Source organism: Montipora capricornis, chromosome 2 (genome assembly GCF_036669925.1).
Source record: "Montipora capricornis isolate CH-2021 chromosome 2, ASM3666992v2, whole genome shotgun sequence".
Taxonomy (NCBI): domain Eukaryota; kingdom Metazoa; phylum Cnidaria; class Anthozoa; order Scleractinia; family Acroporidae; genus Montipora; species Montipora capricornis.
In genome coordinates this window covers 54,349,958-54,369,957 of record NC_090884.1, presented here as the reverse complement: position 1 = coordinate 54,369,957, position 20,000 = coordinate 54,349,958, and the positions used below count along the sequence as shown (strand labels likewise).

The 20,000-nt window shown below is 37.9% G+C and overlaps 2 protein-coding genes across 2 annotated transcripts in view; one reads left to right on the top strand and one right to left on the bottom strand.

Annotated features, from left to right (window-relative positions):
* LOC138027211 (AP-3 complex subunit mu-1-like) overlaps positions 1 to 15,391 on the top strand; it is a 21,207-nt gene extending 5,816 nt beyond the window's left edge. The window contains exons 4-18 of the mRNA XM_068874760.1: positions 655 to 767; positions 2,499 to 2,620; positions 3,830 to 3,908; positions 4,094 to 4,141; positions 4,223 to 4,255; positions 4,362 to 4,475; positions 4,707 to 4,777; positions 6,776 to 6,824; positions 7,351 to 7,407; positions 10,029 to 10,095; positions 10,776 to 10,822; positions 11,543 to 11,587; positions 13,012 to 13,062; positions 13,480 to 13,548; positions 14,798 to 15,391. Of these exons, the coding sequence (XP_068730861.1) occupies positions 655 to 767; positions 2,499 to 2,620; positions 3,830 to 3,908; positions 4,094 to 4,141; positions 4,223 to 4,255; positions 4,362 to 4,475; positions 4,707 to 4,777; positions 6,776 to 6,824; positions 7,351 to 7,407; positions 10,029 to 10,095; positions 10,776 to 10,822; positions 11,543 to 11,587; positions 13,012 to 13,062; positions 13,480 to 13,548; positions 14,798 to 14,863 (1,031 nt within the window). The 3' untranslated portion in view covers positions 14,864 to 15,391. The remainder of the gene's footprint in view (positions 1 to 654; positions 768 to 2,498; positions 2,621 to 3,829; positions 3,909 to 4,093; positions 4,142 to 4,222; positions 4,256 to 4,361; positions 4,476 to 4,706; positions 4,778 to 6,775; positions 6,825 to 7,350; positions 7,408 to 10,028; positions 10,096 to 10,775; positions 10,823 to 11,542; positions 11,588 to 13,011; positions 13,063 to 13,479; positions 13,549 to 14,797) is intronic.
* A 1,948-nt stretch (positions 15,392 to 17,339) lies between these two features.
* LOC138027201 (F-box/LRR-repeat protein 6-like) overlaps positions 17,340 to 20,000 on the bottom strand; it is a 12,961-nt gene continuing 10,300 nt past the window's right edge. Inside the window, exon 11 of the mRNA XM_068874749.1 lies at positions 17,340 to 18,346. Coding sequence (XP_068730850.1) covers positions 18,199 to 18,346 — 148 coding nt within the window. The 3' untranslated portion in view covers positions 17,340 to 18,198. The remainder of the gene's footprint in view (positions 18,347 to 20,000) is intronic.

The window sequence follows — 20,000 nt, the reverse complement described above, 5'->3', positions numbered from 1 at the left end:
AATAATAAAAAGGAGTACCATGACTCATTTCACTCTATTTGTGCCTAGTGCGACTTATTTCATTTCATTGAGTACCGGTAGTTTCATTTTCAAGATTTGTGACAGCAACAATATGATAGAATGTGCTGTTTGGACATCACAGGTGTTGCCAAAGCTCCAGGAATCGTAGGCATTGTGTTTGGACAAAAGCTCTAGCAATAGTAAATTGATATTTTCCTCATCAGGCTTTGATCCAAGAAGAGATTGATCTTACCTTGTAGTTTGTTGAAGTCAGATCCAAAACCACGGGACCAAATGACGAAAATATACTATTTATTGTGACATCTCAAAATGCTCGGCATGCTGGATGCTATTGTCAGTGACGTTTCGATTTGGAACTGACCGACAACCTCTTTTCTTGATTTCTTGCACTTGAAACATGCACAGGCCGCCCACGAATGTTACACTGTGTCAGCACACCCAACCACTCAATTAGGAAGCGTCTCCTTTGTTGACGTTGTTGTTTTATTAATTTATTAATTTTTTTTCTTTTTTGGGGGAAAAAATGTGTTACTGATCATGTGTTCATAAAAGTAGTAAAAGTTGTTTCTAAAAGTGATACTGCATGATTAATAATTATTAATTTTTTGTTAAATATTATTGTTTTTTCCTCAGTGCCCCCACTGTTTGTTATTGAGTTTTTGCACAGAGTGGTGGATACCTTTACAGAATACTTCAACAGTTGTACTGAGACATCCATCAAAGAACATATTGTTATTGTATTTGAGGTGAGAATTATAGGACTGTTCCATGGATTCGACTCCCGAGAGAGTGGTCCGGGTTTGTGCCCTAGACAGGGACACTGTGTTGTGTTCTTGGGCAAGACTCTTTACTCTCATGGTGCCTCTCTCCACCCTGGTGTATAAAATGGTACCGGCGAATTTAATGCTGGGTGTAGCCCTGCAATAGACTACCATCCCATCCAGGAGGAGTGGGTGCGTAGAAATACTCCTAGGCACTTCATGCTACAGAAACTGGGAATAAGCTCCGGTGTAATGGGCCACTTGCCCGTAAGCAGACTATGGATTGCTCTAACTGACACAGGAGTAACTACTACCACTACTACTACTACCACTACCACTACCACTAGGTCACTACCACTACCACTACTACCACTACCACTACCACTACTACCACTACCACTACCACTACCACTACCACTACTACTACCACTACCACTACCACTACCACTACTGTACCATTTGTGACTTTAAGGAAGGCTATACATGTATTTATTTATTATTTTTGTACTACATATGGACTTAGTCTACTAATTAAAAATAATCCTCAACAGTTAAAACTGTCATTTACGTGTATGGTGTGAAGGTGGCAGCACTAATGCTTCCCACCAATGTGGCCCTGGTTTAATTCCCAGGCTCTGCCTCATGTGTGTTGAGTTTGTTGGTTTTCTTTTCTACTCCAAGTGGTTTTTTTCCAGGCACTCTAGTTTTCTCCTCTCCTCAAAAACCAGTGTTTGACTTGATTTCTAATTATGTACATGTGTATAGTGTCCCAAGATAAATAAAATTTATTATTATTATTACAGTGTTCTCACCAGGATTTTGCATCTTGGGGTCGAGGGGCCCATTAAGACAAAAAAAGTGGGTCATTTGAGAGATAGACTGGGTCGTTATGGAATTCAAATGTATTGGTAGACGGTATTGGTAGACAGCTTAACAACGTTATCTTTGACCACAGTCTCATCATTACTGAAAGTAATTTTAATAACACACTGTACTTTACTTTATATACATATATAATTGCTGTAGAATGTCAATATGTGAATAAAATGAATACAAAACAATTTAAGTTGTTAAATTTTGATGTGTGAGTGTCCAAGCTCCAAAAATGAAGCCTCGTCATATTTAAGCCATACGTATTTTGTTTTCCACGATTGCTGGAACCTTCTTTGCGTCAGTTTCTCGGCTTCTACTGGTGTTCCTGTTTCTTTGACGTTATCAGGTTCTTCATTTAACTGCAATTTTGGCTGCTTCGCTTTACTACAGAAAAAAGAATCCAAACTTCCTTGTTTTTTTTCTGTTTTCCATAAATTAACGCACAAATGAAATATTCATAAACAAATATGGCGGACAATTCAAGCACGTGTATTCTTAAATGCAACAACGCCGCTCATTGGCTTATGTGTTCACACGCCCAGCCAATCATAATGCCTGTTATAGGAATCATTGATCGCTCGATCGAACCTCGAGTATGACTGATTTTTAGACATTGGATTTTCTTTTTAGCTTTTGTTTTTCTTCTTTGCGCCCTGATGGCCCTTTTATATCATCTTAGTGCGTCATTTGTTTTGAAACTGCGGGAATCCCGCAATGGCGCGGCCTGGTGAGAACACTGTTATTATTATTATTATTATTATTATTATTATTATTATTATTATTATTATAAAATAATTACCGGTACATTGTATTATTACTACTACTTTGCTTTGTTACATGTAGTTACTTGAGGAGATGCTGGACAATGGTTTTCCCTTAGCAACAGAGCCTAACATCTTGCGGGAACTCATAAATCCTCCCAGCATTGTCAGACAAGTGGTCAATACAGTAACTGGTGGATCACAGTAAGTCAAGCTGCTTTTTTGGGATACAGCCATATCATATAATGTACATGTAAGGACCATGAAGATAATTTTAGCAATGCAATGATTGTGTCATTGATCTATGGTGAATACAATAACTTTTAGTCTCAGATTACAAGCAAACCAGGTCATTTCAAGATGTACATTGTACATGAAGTGGATTCTGCCGGTAACTTCATATGAATACACTGTATGTTGTTTGAAGTGGCCATTGATATAACTTATCAATTAAGTGAAGCTTAATTATATTGCCAAGTTGCAAAAATGATCCCTGGTCACATACACAGTTGACATGATAGGCAAGAGTTCTTATAAATTTGTTGTGGGTGCTTCACAAATTTATTGCTCAGGCCAGCCCTACTTTACTACATGTACATGTAGGACTTGTGATTTAAGTTTCGAGTGCAATTGTTATAATTTTATTGTTTTGATTTAAAATTAAATGTGATGGCACCTTTTGTTTATATCAATGAGAGCACTTGTTGTCACCATCATCCACAGAGATTATATACATTCATTGTTCAGGAACACACCCATGTAGTACCGGTACATGTGCATGTATCGATCTTGTCATCAGTGGGGATATAATTATGCTTCACCTGGTTTGACTCTGAGCTTACTGAAACTCCTCTTTTATAGACTGGTTTAGGAATTACTGCTCAAAAAATAATTATTGCATTGGAGCTCAGTGACTCTTAAGGACGCTGCCTACTATAATTGTTATTGCGCATACGTTCGGCACATCTCCAGATACTCGGATTTCCTATCGCCGATGCTCACTAATACAGGGATATTTTTGCGCGGTTCAAAACTATCCGGAGAAAGTACATCTTAATAAGTACTCTAAGACTTGGTATTCAAAAAGAAAATTGGGGGTAACCATGCATTTTTGAGAGATAATTAAGTTTCAATTTGAGAAAGAACGCCATACATTGCTTTGTATTTTACAGCTTTTTACAAATATTATTCATGAATTATCTTTGAAAAATGCGTGGTTACCCCCAATTTTCTTTTTGGATTTCAATAACACTTGTTAAGATCTACATTTCTTGCATAATCACACACTGGGGCAAAAATATCTTTAATTAGTATGCACCGTCCTTAATTAATTAATGTAGGCAAAATTCCTTTCCAAAAGTCACAGCTGACGAGCGGGTTTTCAAAATATTTATCTTTTCTTGTCTTAAACAGTGTTAGCTCTCATTTACCCACTGGTCAATTATCTAATGTGCCTTGGAGACGAACAGGAGTAAAATATACACACAATGAGGTATTTCTATTTTATTATGGAATAAATTATTATTATTAGTATTAATTATCATTGTAACAACCATTAAATTATTAATGTTATCAATTTAATGTTTGAAATTTTATACAATGTACATGTAAGTTATATTTATCATTCAAATATGCAAAGATTCTGTCCAGAGATTAACTTGGTGTTCTTTCTTGCAGGTTTATTTTGATGTTGTTGAGGAAATTGACTGCATTATTGACAAACATGTGAGTAAACATTTTTGTTTTTTATGTACATGTATGTATTCTTATACACAGCAATCATCCCTTGCTATTTTCTCTTAACAGGGTTCAACTGTATTTACAGAAATCCAGGGAGTGGTTAGTGTCTTTGAATCTTTTCTAACATAATTTAAGAAAGGACTATTTTAATTTCTCCTTTACACAAGTTTGAGTCGACACAGACCTACTGTACCTTTTTTCACAGATTGACTCCTGTTGTAAACTGTCAGGAATGCCAGATTTGTCCTTATCTTTTGTGAATTCAAGGTTGCTAGAGGATCCCAGTTTTCACCCTTGTGTGAGATTAAAAAGATGGGAAGTGAGTATGAAGAGTAACTCAATATTTAAAAACGTCTAGCCAGGAGGACAAATTGAAAGCCTTTTGTAGAAGACAATTCTGTGAGAAACTGAAGTGTTGACGTTGCTTCAAGCAACAAAGGTGAAATGCCTTTCACTTTAGGAGAAGCACAATAGTTAGCCATTGGTTATATTAAAGTGAGCGGCTGGAGGTTAAGCATTTTATAAACCACTCCGATGATTCTTTTTGTAGAGTGAGAAAATCTTGTCCTTTGTGCCTCCTGATGGAAATTATAGACTCCTATCTTACCACATCACAACTGGGTAGGTGAGATAAAAGAGGTCTTAAGATTTGTGTGTGTGAAAGAGGTTTTATGCTTACTGTACTACCCTTCCCCTGAGAATACAATTGAACTTTAAAGTGTTAAGGACGGTGCCTACTAATTCAAAGGTATTTTTGCGCGGTTTACTGACTATGCGGGAAAAGCAGATCTTAACAAGTGTTATTGAAATCCAAAAAGAAAATTGGGGGTAACCACGCATTTTCGGAAGATAATTAATCAACAATATTTTGTAAAAAGATTTAAAATACAAAGCAATGTGTGGCATTCTTTTCCAAATGGAAGCTTAATTATCTCTGAAAAATGCACAGTTACCCCCAATTGTCTTTTTGGATATCAAGAGCACTTGCTACATGTAAGTTCTGCTTTCTCCGCAAAGTTTTGAACCGCACAAAAATATCCCTGTATTAATAAGCACCGCCGATAAGAAATCCGAGTATCTCGAGATGCGCAGAACGTTTGGGCAATAGCAATAGTAGGCACCATCTTTAAATCTGTATTTGGTTCTGGGGCACTGATTGGGGAAACTGTACAGATTGAAATAAATCAAATCAATTACGTAGGCTGGTTTTTGAGGAAAGGGGAAACCAGAGTGCTCAACTGGAGAAAATCTCTCAGAGCAGAGTAGAGAACCAACAAACTGAACTCATATTATCTGATGCCAAGTCTGGGAATCAAACCCAGGCGGCGTTGTTGGGAGGCGAGTTCTCTAACAGCTACATGTGTATGTATCACCATAATAATATTATTATGAAAACTTGAGAATTGATGAAAGGCTGGCACTCGCAAATCTTTCTTATTATAGTGGTTGATTTACCTTTATCAACTTGTTCGGTAAATTAATTAAACCAAGTTTTCGTGTTTCACTCACCGCAGTTTCTCTAGAAAATACCCCCTTCGTTTGTTTGTTACCACATAATCTACATGTATGGACAGATACATTGGGGAGAACTTAAGGTTATACTTCCCACCTTTGCACGTGTCCTTTGGGAAAAAAAATTGCTACTTTCAATAAAATCCTAACAAACTATACATCAGAAGAAAGCTAAGTAAATGTGTTTTACAATAAAATATAGTTTAACAGAGTTTTCCTGTTAGTAAGCGTCGGGAGCCGGTGAGATGTGAAAAACCTTCCAGAGATAAATGTAATGACAAACGGAAGTGTGTCGGGAAATTCAGATCTGAAATCAAGATATTAATTTTTTCCTGTGGTGTCCATTTACGCAACATTATAGTCTCACATATTTTCAGCTACTCCAACTTTGGATGCGGATATCTAGATACACTGTATCAAAAAAGCCTGACACGCTGTTATTGAACAGATTGATTCCTTGTGAATAAAGCTGTGCAGTCATTTTGCTTGTGATATGGCATCCGATACCCAATATAAAATACAGTAGAAGAACCCCGCGGTGATTTGATGTCTTACTGACTCCTAACACTTGGGTGTACTAAACGGAAAATTCACTTAAACTATTATTTTTATGGTAAACTACAGTTATTAAGCTTTCTTCTGAATTGTTTGTTAGGAATTTATTGAAAATAATTAGCATGTGTACGTATTAATTTTTTTCCCCGAAGGACACTCAACTCAAGTTACAGTGACAAATGAGCAAGTTTACTTAATGAGATCAGTGAAAACACAGCTCATCATTTATTAACTGAAAGCAAGTTTACTATTTAGGAATTCAGGTGATGTGTCCAGAATGTTGTTTTGTGCATGTGAGTTGCCAACAGTGTACCTTATTATAAAAGCTTCATGTTATGCTTTAAAATTTAATATCCATAATAGCCACAACTTGCTTGTGATACTTTACGTGTACACACGTAATTGCACGTAGTCTTGTACATGTAGAAAGGTTGCCTAAAAGAACTAATGGTTCGTGTGGTACAATGAACATGCAGTGTACATCAGTAATACTGTCTATTGTCAGAAAGTATATTTGATCTCTCATCATGATGTCCATGTTTTCCTTCATAGAACTGTTGCTATCCCAGTTTATGCAAAACCCCAGATAACTTACCAGGAGGTAAAAGGAAATTTGAATAATTCCTTCAAGTTGTAGCGTGCATGTGTAGAATTGATTGGCCTTAAAAGGGAGATTGTGGCGGTGAAAAGAGCAACTTACAGTACTGTGTGAAAATTAGCAAACCATCATTATTATCTCTAACATCACTTATTATCTATAAATAGCTCCATGGTTTAAGTACAGTTACCACCTCTTGTCGCGTTTCCTGTGCAATTCGAATCATTATAATTGTAGTTGTGCCAAATTTGTTGAAGTTTTACCATGGCTTTTTATTTGCTAACTAAGGCCTTTGTGTCACACAGGAATAATCTTGGCAGGACTTGTACATTACTTCACTATATGTTAAATGAGTGGTTAACAAAATTTAATGTTATAAATTGTTCACTCTCTCTTGCACAGCGGGGTTGATCTCTAGAAATTCCCTTTTTCAAACAAGGATCATCTGTCTACATGTACATGTACAATGTGATGCTTTTTGTACTTAGTCTACGAACTGGGTTAATGCCTTTATATATATTTGTTGCAGGGAGGTTCTGGGAGATTTGACCTCACTGTTGGCCCTAAACAGACAATGGGAAAATTGGTGTGTGGTATTGATAGGCTGATTTTAAATGTACAGCTACTGTACGTTAATACATCTTATTTGATGGTTTAACATAATTAATAATACGCATGGATATTTTGTGAGTTGCGTAGTATTTTTCCAAGCCCCGCAGGGGCAAGGAAAAATATGAGCAATGAGCAAAATGTTGCGAGTATTACCAGTACATGTATGTGTTAAACCATTGAATAAGAGATTTATTGTTCCACTATACAAAAAGGTGTTATTTTGCTTCAATTTTATTTAATTTAGTAAGAGCGTTTCTAAAAAAAATGCATCATCTGTCCTTCAGGGCGCTTGTGAACTATGTACAGTAAACAGCACAGAAAGCCAGCCAAATGTCCTTTATTTGATTGATTGTATGATTAAACGAAATGACAAGTGACAAGCGATGACAAGCTTACATAATTCTCAGGCTTTGTATCATGTTGAAAACAATTTCGTTCATTGAAAATCTCCCGTTCCGTCCGTATTTGCTCTGTTCTGAACCGGTCAAACCAGGACACTACAGTGTATTACCGTCTCATATTTTGCGCATTCTCTTGACCAAATATGATAAAATGGCCTAATAGTGAAATAATAAAATAACTTAAGCTGGTTAAAAATCTTGTGGCATCACATGAACTGTAAATTCATATTGATTTTAAAAAATAATAAAACAGTAGAAAATAAATTAAATTCATGAAGTTAAAATAAGATATTTTATCATGATAATAATTATTACCTTAAAGTGGTACTATGATCAAAAAATCATATCCTTATTTTCTTCAAATTTTGAAAGCGTGTTCGCTTAACACCCAACTGGCAAAATTTTGAGCTTTGAGTTTTATCCAAAGGTTGTTTATTTTGAGTGTAAGTTTTGGATTTCACGGTCCGCCATTACTCACGTTCACAACTGACCGATTGGGCATCAGAGGGTTGGATCTAGAGAAAATGACGTCATTTACTCACTAGCTTAAAATTTCAGCGTGTAAACGCAATTTATTATATATGCAAAACACGGGTTTAAAAGTCTGAAAGCCCGAAACTCCCGTGCTGCATATTAATTCAACCGCGTACACACGCATTGCATTCTTAAACTAGTGAGTCTTTGACGTCATTTTCTCCTCGACCCAGCTCTCTCAAGATTTTAAAGTTAGTAATGGCGGACCAATAAATAAGAAAATTGCAGTTAAAATAGACAGGTGTTTTTTTAAAATCAGAACTTAAAACTTGGATCATTTAGTGTTTAGTTAACATAGTTTTGAAATCCAAAGAAAAAAAAGAAATCGTTTTTTGGTCGTAGTACCACTTTAAAATCTGTGATAAATTTAGTTTTAAAGAAGCTACAAAGTGGAGGTAACTATCTCCTTGCTTGGGTAGATGGCTTTTGTCAGCAGGCTATGAACAGCCCCTTTTTCATTCAGACCTTTAGGCATGTGCACTTACATTGCAATCGAAAGGTGAGAAGAAGAGGAAGTGTGCTTGCTGTTAAGCCAAGTGGTTATGTGACGCAACTAGTATTTTAAACTATGGTATTCATTTAACAAGAGCATTCTGTGTTACCCCATTGACTCCTGGGAGTGAGATTTGATAGATTATACTCTGTCTAACGCCAGACAAGTTTGCTCATCATTGCATTGGTTTAGTACTTACACATAGAATAAAGCATTTACATCAAGAAAATCGACCAAACAAGATTTGTGGAAATCATGGGAAATTTGCATGCATCAGATATATCTTTAGAAGATATTACATGGGCGCACGGGAATACCAATTTTATCTTCGAGTGCTGAAAGTACATGTATCTCTCACGAGTGAGCGAAGCAAATGAGTGAGAGATACTTTCAGCACGAGAAGAGAAAATTCTTATCCCCAAGCGTCCATGTAATGTTCTGTTTATTACATTGATATTGATGAAATGTCCAGAATGATTTAAAACAACTTGTTTTATTCATTTAATTTTTGCAATGATGAAAAAGTGGTGACCAACCGCTAAAGCTTGCATGTTGTGTAACATGAAATAAGATATGGAAGTTATGAAAAGCAAATCATGATAATGTAAAGTTTTGCAATAAAAATGTTAATGTACATACAGACTGTAGTAGAGAAGAATTATAATTATTGAAGCACAAAAGTATCTTACAATGAGGACGAAGCTCACGTTTTATTAGTTAATCGTGTTCGTTACCATGACAATACTTGCACTCCGCCTATGGCGTCATTCTTTCATCTGTTTCTCTGTGTTTGGAAACCCTGATGAAACACCCGCACGTGTTTTGGGCATATTACAGTAACTTGCTTTACTCAAGTGGCCTTTTTCCGCTGACAAATGAAGAAAATGCAACATGATAACAAAAAAAAAAAACTGGAAACATCTTGGTAACTTACAATATAAGTATAAGCAAGAAATGCACAACAAACAGGGAAATAATAATTGTAAAAGATGTTTTTCGTTCTTATAACAAGACCATCATCAAATGGAAGAAAGAATTGGCCTGTGTTGAACTTGCTAGGAAGGGGTGATATACACCAATTATTGCAACAACAATGACAACAACAAAATACAGTACAAGAATGATATGTTTGCTGAAGTGTGCTTTGTTGCTTTTGTTCATTGGTAGGTGGAGGATGTGGTTGTCACGGTTCCATTTCCAAAACAAGTGTTAAATGTCAACCTTACTCCCTCGGGTAAGATGCAAAACCATTTGTGATTATAAATAAAAGTGTTGCTTCAGTGCCAAGTTTCATGAGGCCGTTTTCAATGTTCATTACTGGTCCGGTCGGTTGCAATTCTTGCATTAAATGAAGACATTTGAAACCTACACTGTAGGTACATGTAAGGAATCTAGTTCATGAGGGCAACAATCACATGTACATGAACCAGTGTATCCCATATGTAAATCCGGACACACTTCAAATGTTACCATCTATTTCAGACATGTATTGCACAATTTAGATTAACTTTCCAGTTGTCCCTAGCAATCTGTAATAAATTTTCCTTATTAATCCATAGCCCACTCTCATTATTATTCACTCAGATTTGCTTCTCATGTTGTATTATTATTTCTCTAATATCAGGGGTGACAAATTACTCCTTAATAATTTTGGTGCAAAATTTTAGCATTACATGTTGCCATGGCATCTTTTCCTGCAGTGCCAAAATGGCGTCCAGGTTTAAGTAAGAGAGAAGTAGTTTTTCACCCATGATATTTATAGCTAATCAAATGGTATACTCATGAAATTAGGGAATAATCTCACTTGAGCATTATTTGATTTTGGACAAAACATGTGTGAAATATTCCCTAATTTCACTCGTCACTTAATAATTGAAGCCACGTTTAAGCCACAACACATTATTTTTGTTGCAGTTGGTAGCTGTTCATTTGACCCTGTCAAGAAAGAACTTGTCTGGGATGTAAGTTTCTTTTCAATTCCTTCAAAAGTATTTGTGAATAGTTTTGCTATGCCTATCATATAGTACATGCTCTATTGTGTAACTAAGCAAACTGTATTCTAAGTCCAGTATGGCCATTTAGGAAATTTTGCTGCTCAATTTCTATTTAATATTCATCCTTATCTAAACAATTTTAATTCAATAAAATAAATCTTAGTTGTGAACACTACTCCCCCTCCCCCCCCCCCCCCAAAAAAAAAATGTTGTGCGATACCTTGTTTATTTGCACTTCTCCATAAACAGCATTGGGCTTTTATTGTAGTTATTGTCTAAAAGCACTAAACTTGAGAAAGGTCTCAATTACTTTTTATCCAGGATTGTAGAGTTATAATAAATACTACTACTAACCTCCTTTTCGTATACTGTTGTGTTAGTGACTGCTCCTTGTTTTTCTAGTTCAAATTATGGCCTATGTACAATTGTACATGAAATTATAGAGATAATCTCATGATTTCGAGTGCAATTTGGAATAAATAAGCACGAGTAAATGTTTTTCAATGACGAACAAAATTATGGGCGAGTGTGATTTACAAGTGCTTATTTATTCCAAATTGCACGAGAAAAATCATGTGATTAATTACTTATTAATACACATGAAATGGAAGCAACTAGGTGGGACTTTATTCACTCAGAAGGAGAAATAGCCTCTTGTGTGATAAGAATCTTTGAAATTTGTTATAGATAGGTAAAATACTACCCCAGAAGCTGCCTAATCTGAGAGGAAACGTAAGTTAATTTTCTTCCTTCATTTTGTTCTGAGAGTCGCAAGTCTCCGGAATTATGGAGACACTACACAATGTATTTCCAGAGTTTTCGGTGGGGTCAGTACACAGCTCTTACGGCGGTTCTTTTGAGTGGTTGAGAAAACAATTGGCACAAAAAATATACAACGGAAACAATGAAGCCTAACCGTAACACAGTAGAGCTGTCTCCTATACCTTCCGACGAAGGGCAAACGCGGGAAAGATCAACGTTCCAATTTCTTTACGGTGGTCATTTTACCACTTGCAACAGAAAATGAGGGAGAGAGGGAGTGTACTAAGGGCGTTGGCCGGGATATGTTAATTTCACAAAAGTCAATTTAAGATCGGACGCCTGTTTCCCGAGAGGTCCGTCACTATTGTAAAGCATGACGTCATATGAATTCATCTGGCGTTGCGTAATGGCTTTCGGAATCCTATTCTTCATCCAACAAGCCAGGGCCGTAACCAGTATGAGGCAAACCGAGGCACTTGCCTCAGTCATTTTTTCGTGATTTTTTAAAGTAAATCGTGATTCCGGCGTTGTCTTTAAAATGTGCTCATCATAAACACCTAGAATACCTGCGAAGATAATTTAACCATGGACATTGCCTCAGTCATAATTTTTTTCTGGCTACGGCCCTGCCAGCCATTAGATTATACAAGAAATTGTGGAATCTATCTCCCACTCCGGGCATAGATGTACCAATTTCCTTACCTCTGAAAGTCGTGTTCCTCAACAAACCGTAATTCCACCTGGAATTCTTCTGACTTTGCGGACGTCTTGAGAGACACACTTCCGTTTTTTGTGACATCTGAAAACAACCCAACTGGAATCAACGTATCCCAAGGGCTAGATTGGGCGACTCCCTCTCTGCCTCCTTAATTTTCTCTTGCCAGTTGATAATCCCGTTCCTGTATTTCACTTCCTCACCGACGGGGCACCATAATTTCTTTAGAAACTTAACTCCTTCATCAATCAAATTAGTGGTTGTAAAGAGGTTCGTGGCCTCTGTTTCGGCGGTACTGTAGTGGTGATAACTTTACGCAGACTACCAACAGTTCTTTCAAAGTCAGTCAAGCCGCATCTTCATTCCAGTCGAGGAGCGTGACATAGAGAGGCTGCACACCTGACCCCAGTTGTTCAAAGGGACGGTTAGTGTAGTCTAGGATAACTGCATCCGGCATCACTCACACGAAGAGAAATCTCAGAGCTCCAAACCGAACACTGACTCGAATGGCCTTACGATTCTTGCTTTTAAAGGAGCTCAACCTCTTAGCAATAGAAAACTTGTAGGAGCTGTGGCATTGCGCTGCGTCCCTAACTTACCGCCTTAAGCTCTGCGCTTGCTTGACTGCCTCTACAACATCGCTTGTATCCTTCCTTATTGATTTGCTAACTCTTTCTAGATGTCACTCCAAACTGGTGTCCCACCTCCCGATGAATCCTGCACGATATCAGTAAGTATAGCGACGTTCTCCGTTACTTCAGCTGTCGTCATTATTGTTCCAACCAGATCGTACAGGTTGATTGGTTGTCGAATCAAATGGTTCTTTTGCTCCAGTGATTGGTAAATATGAATATCGAAAGAATGTTAATATTGTCGATGGTCATTTTCTTGTACAAAAACGAAAAGGAGCAAAGCGGATTGAACGGTGAAGGAATATATATTATTGGAAAACTAATATTTCGAAAGGCACCAATTGCCTTTCTTCATCAGGGTTTTACAAGCAATTACTAAGGTATTCCGAAACGTTACCATATGGATAATCCAAGGTCTGATGTAATTATTTTGAGTTCGAAAGGATGTTTGTTTACTTGTATGCCGCTTTATTGTCTGGCGCACAAACCATTTCTTCTTTTCGTACAATTTTTAGGTTCAATTCAAAATCTCACAGCTGGCGGCTTCGAGTCTGAAAGTCAGCAGACTGGATATTTATGGAGAGGTAAATATAAGGCGCGAAAAACTTTAAACTGCAAGCTTAGCGTTCACTCAAGAGCTGCCCGTGTTGATTCTTCGCAGATAATAAAATTTAGCTTTGCATGCCTTACAATATCTTTTAGAGAGTACGTGCTCTATGACTGGTCAATTCATTGGACCGTAATGCACAGCAGCGTTAAAAGTTTAAAACTTTGTTTTTGCTGCTCTATTCAATGAGGTCTTTCCAACGTCGTTTTCACAGGCCGCACTAAACGTTACGGCGCCTTGATTTTTATGGCTCTTGGGCCATAAATTGAAGAAGAAAAACGCGGGTCGGAACTCGAATTTGGTTGGAAATAAGAATTTATCGGTGTTTCGGTGTTTTGCAATAACTGTTCTCCGCTATACTGAACTGGAGAAATTTCTTTGGTCGTCAGACGCAGACGATTAAGGAGGCTTGAAAGGGTTTTTCGCTGCTATAGTGTTTGTGGAACGATCAAAGATACCAAAGAAGGATATTTCATAGTGTAGGTAAACTATAAATATCTTTGCCACTCTATTGTTGGGTAATACTTTAAGGGCACTTATGACGTCATATCAGTTACCATGGCAACACTCCAGGTACACAACAAGGCTCTCTAAATTTCAGTTTTTGAAAATTATCTGAAAAACTAAGTCGGTGACCTACCGTTTTTATTTCTTTGTTGGAAATCTCCCTTAATCCTTTAACTTCTTAGAGACTAAGACGAAATTTAAGATCGATCGAAAAAGGCGTTTTATAGTTTACAGAAAATTGTACTAGATAACTTCCCCTGAAACTTTTTTATTTGAAGTGCCATCGTGAATGATACGAAAATGCAAAAAATCAAAATAGGTCACCGAGCAAAATTTCGAGATAAAGACAATTTTTTACCGCAGGTATTATTTCCGGTTCGCGCCATCATACTTTTGATAGTCGGAAATTTGATTCATTCAGCTGATGCGTGCTCCTTAGTGTGTAGGTTACGCGCGCGCGCGCGCAGCGAAAAACCATTTCCAGCCTTCTTAAACGAGCCAATCATAATGAAGACATGCAGCCGGCGCCAAGCGCGGGAATTTACTTTTGGTTCTTATTGGTCTGAAAATATGGCACCCAGTTTTCTAGCTAATGGCTCTTATTGGCTGGAAATGTGGGACCCGATTTTCTAACCAATCACCATAGGTAACCGTGCTAAATCAAAGCAATTGTGAAAACACTGAACATTCGGTTGAAAAACTCTTTCTGTTTATTTTAGAAATACAAGCCTTTCAAAGGAGTCAAGTACGTCACTAAAGCCGGAAAATTTCAAATCAGAGTGTAGAAATATATTTTAGCAATATTGTTATTATGCGGTCGTAATAGCAGCAAGATACCAGAAGATACCGTCAAAGTATCGGAGGAAACCAAGGACAATTTATAGAATGGAATATTTAGTGAAAGAAATTATGAATTTAACACCCAAGGTATCATGTCAGTGGACCCCAAAACAGTTGGGTATTGTTTTCATGACACGCCTGTTTGGCGATTTTCATCCATGTATTTTTAGGACGAATTCTACATCTGTTAGGGGACAGCTATTCTTTAGAGTTATTTTCATAGAGTTATGTCGTAGAGTTCAGAGTTAAGTTTCCAAAATCCTGAAGTCAGGATTTTGGCAGTCCAAAATCTTGAATTCAGGATTTTGGAAGTCGTTAACTCTAACTCTAAGTCATAACTCTACTGAAATAACTCTATTGATAGTTAACCTCTATCTGTTGTTGTTTCATCCATTCTTTCGTGAAATTTCTGTCAATCTTGTGCAAGTGAATATTGCTATTGTGAAGCCGTGAATTAAAAAAAATTAAAAATCCTCGTTTTTTCCTTTGTCGGGCCTTGTGCAAGATGAGTTTTATGGTTACAGTGTTTTGGCTTGGCTTGGAAGTACGTATTTTCTCTGTTTAACTGGTCGCGTAACAGGTATGCCGAAATTATGTTGACGAGCAGCGGTAGAAGAAGCAAGACCAATCACAAGAAAACAAGCATATTAATTGTGACGAGAATTTAGTAGTTACAACAATATCTGGAAAAAAAAAGACAAATATTTAGCATCTCCGCTTTCAGGCATGTCTAAATATTGTTAAGCTCTCGTTGTTTGTTCTAACCTCTGACCAGCCGTGCGTGAGGGCGGTACTGTCCAGAGCAAGTGAGCCACGGTTAGTTAGGCCCGATTCAGGTGCCGTACTCTTCATGAGCCGAACTTAATTTGAGTTTCGACCAACACTAATCAAGAAAAGTTCACCAGTTGATTCAGACGTCGAACTTAATTGGCCGATCCACAGCCGTTGTCACAGCGTTTGGTGTTCCCCCGAACACTGAGCACTAGTGCTGTGTGTTCCCCCTTCCCTCCCCATAGAACATTTCAGTGCTACGTGTACCCTTCAAATTTGCCGACTTTAGAATACATTAAAACAAAAACAAGATATGAAAATAAAGGAAAGTAATCACGCCATAACAATAAATATGATAGCAGAATATGAATACAGAAAGTATCCTATTAACATTCATAAAAGCTAACCTTAGGCCTCATTAGGCTTAAGTTAGCGTTTTATGCATGTTTAGGATACTTTCTGTATTAATAAAGCAATCACCTGTTACCTGTAAAAAATACCATCACTGAAATGCTGCGATTCGTTTTCACACGACGCAAGCGAACGCAACATAAGCGTAAGCACAAGGAAAAAGAAAAAAAAAATTCATCCTTGTGCTTGTTATGCTTGCGTCAACGCCGTTTTCACGGTGAAATAAGCCCTCTAATGCTTGCGTCGCTAGTGAAAACCAGTCTTATTGAATTTCAATTTCCGCATTTTCAAAATTCAAATACATGAACATTCCATATATCCTTCATCGTTCATTCATTCACCTCTAGCGGGATATAAGCTGAACTCACAATTGACCAGGGGCCCGTTTCTCGAAACTTTACGGGTCATTTTCGAGGGTCACAATTCCCTTTGTGTCTCAAGAACGGAGAGGGTTTAATTCGTCAAACTTCACAGTTATTTTTTTTTTTGTTACCTTGAAAACATGTCGAAAGACCGGCTTTCCAAAACAAGCGGTTGGCAATTCCACAGATGGCTTTTCGGGACTTTCGAGAAACGGGCCCCAGGCCCCAGGCCCCAGTTGGCAAAATTAATAGCTCACTTGATGGAGCAGTTTAACGCAATCGCATGTTTTGTTTGAGTCCCGTGTGAAGGTTTCTGCTTTACTGTGATAATCTCCAACTCTCATGTATTTTAATTTCCGCAGTTCAAATATATGAACATTTCATGTATTTTATCAGGGTTTTCGATAGCTTTTCAAAGTACCGGGTTTGATAATAAAAGTACCGGACGTAGCTATTTTCCTTTGTGAGGCCGATGGACTGGGAGCGAACCCTCAAGAAGGTCTGAAACCCTCGGAAAAGCTGTTTACATTCTTGAGACTGGAGGAGAAAAAAAAAAAAAAGAAAACTAAACTTATCGCTCAACCAAAATGTCATCAGAAAGATTGTTCCTTTTAATCCTGCAAAATAAGGCGATATGACTTTTTGTTTAGTTTGAAGGATTTATTGCACGATTGTCTTGTGTTTCTTCAGCCCATGGCTTCCTGGGATACCCAAGCCCAACAAAAAGGAGAAGGAAACAAAAAGCAAGTCCACTAATCTTAAAGTTTATAGTACCGGACGTTAAATGGTAAAGAACTAAACGAAACATCCGGCTTCCGGCCTCAAACGAAAACCCTGATTTTATCATTCAAAACCAGAATCAGTAACGAAGTAAAAGTACACAACTCTTTGAACGTTTTAATTTCCAGACAGCCGTCCTTTTTCATGTAACCCATTGACTCCCGGGGGTTCTGGCCGGTTTGGGTGTTAAAGGATTTTAATTAAATAAGTTTAAAAACAGGAATAACTTGCTCAAATGCACACAGTTAAAAAACCAACAAATTTAGACTTTACCAAAAGTACGTTTTCTTGAGTTCGCTGGCTCGCTGGCTTGCCGCAGTTAGCAAGATGTCGACTTGTGTGCAAGTCTACGACACATTCTAAACTCAAAAGAACAAGGCGTAACAGACGTCTATTGTCACCGGTATTGCGTTTGCATAGGAAAGAAGGGATCTGTGAGGAGACCTCTGAATAAAGTATTGGATAGAATGGGCGATAAAGTGAAACAAGAGAAGCAAAAGCATCGTCATGCTATCATTAAATTTGGGTGCAGGCTTTTCTGTTTTCCATACAAATGTCCAAGGAAAGGTGAAGCCACGAAAAGACTGATTAAGGCGGGAGGGAACCAGCAACTCTAGTGTTACTTGCAACTTCTGGTATCGGTAAACTGACACTGGATGCCCCTTCGCCAGAAACACATTTGCAATCTGCCAGATTTTGGGAGACAAGTGACCAGACCCAACCAGGCAGGGTCTCTCCTGGCTCGCTTCAGGAGTGATCCGGTAGCTCTTCTAGACTGCTATCTTCATTGGTTCCTACGACCTGTAGCTTCTTTCGTTATCAGGGCTTGGTGCATTGTTTCTGTTGTATTATCGACTGTTTCGTTCTCCAATCACAGACCGCGTGGTCTCCCCGCTCCAGGCAAACGTGAAGATGAGAGACCCTGGAAACGATGTTGGAGTACTTGCTCGCAGTACCTAATTTGAATCCCCCTCACCAGCCAAAAGAGTACGTCGTAGACCCTGAATGGCCTGTTCCCTGTGTATTGTTTTAAATCCTCTGGGCAATCCGCGACATGATATTAAATTCAGCAGTTTGAGATTCGGGCAACCATTCAAAATGAACCTGTAGATAAGAAATGGCCACACTTATATAAATAACACCCCTACAATTTACAAAAACAAACTATCTGTACACAAAGTGGGCCACAGACTAAACTACAAACTATTTTTCTCGCAAGTAAACAGAAGAAGTCGGTATCTGACACAAATAACTATAAAAAGCCGACAAAACGAGGTTAGTAAGATATATTTATTATATCTCTGAGGTTAACCGGCGCGCGGGCAAAGAAGCTAGTCAAAGTGAAGCGGAAGGTTCAACTGCCACAAAGAATGTCGTGCCAAAATCCCAAAAACTAAATCTTCTTGGCTGTTAAGTTTGAAATAGTTGCTTGCAAGATTCAAGCAGTTTTCAGTACAAGTTTATGCAACAGAAATGACATGAAAAACTCGCTAGATGATGTTTTGTCGAAATTTTAAATTTAGCGGGCGGTACAGCGGGCCGTACTGTAGAATACGGCCCGCTAATTTAGCCAATTACAGCGCGCGTACTATCTGAGAGATATAATAAAAGGAGTTATGTCACGCAAAGTGATGTAATTTCATGACACCCAAAATGCCCAAAAAGTTAAATGAAACATTGCAATAACCACTTAAAACTGTTGAAGAACATAAAGGAAATACAGCAAAAGGAAAGAGAGGCATGGATGGACACAAATGGACAAGATTGAAACAGATTGCATTTGGGTAATCTTGACAAAAGTTGCCCCGACGTTTTTCAAGTTTATGGCAAATCGCCTGGATATAGGGTCGTTTTTGCTCAGAATCATCTTGCTTATGATGTCACGATAATTTTATCGCTAGAGGAATTCCACATTACTTTGTTCAAGTTTCAACTCGTCATTAACTTAAGATTTCCCCAAACACCCTAAAATAACACGACATAGCCCCTTTAAAACCCACAGAACTTTACATCAAATACATTACAAGACTTGACAAAACTCTACAGAAAGTACAGTATGAAACATAAATTACATCGCAATATTTGTAACCACCACCTGCACATAGGTAGCATTGTTTTGGTTGTCGTTTTACATAGCAGGTTAACGCTCCATTATTCTATGACAGAGTAACCTCAGAAGCGCTCATGGGTAGACAATTTAGGGCCAGAATAAACCTTGATATTAAAAGTCTCTGGCGGAAAATATATTGGATACCTTTTGGAGACTACGGTCATCGCATTACTAAATCGTAAACAGGGTACGAACGGCTCCCATTTCTTGGCAGCGGTAGTTCGTGCGTTTTCGATTTGGTTGATATGTTTGGAACTTTTAAAGTCCCATTCAATAAAATTCAAACTAAAGTAGCAGCGGCCCTTCACAAAGTCATTGAAAAATCAGGACGGTCAGTTGTAGCTCTAAGAGCTTATTGAAATGAGGAGGTGCAGGAATAGCCCATTTCCGAGTTGCTGCATGCCTCAGTTTCAAAGCGAGTTCTGGTGCACAACCATTCAAATGGCAATGAGTTGCGTATTCTTATGCAAATCAAAACCATTTCCCTTGCAATAGTTGAGCACCAAGACTCGCTTCGAAACAGAGACAAACAGCAACTCGGAAATGGCCCATTGTCCAACCTCGTTCCCAGGATCTCTCTTACAAGAGAGACCCTGGGAACGAGGTTGTGCATTGTCTTGGGTAAAGAAAAACAATGCTTGTAGCTCA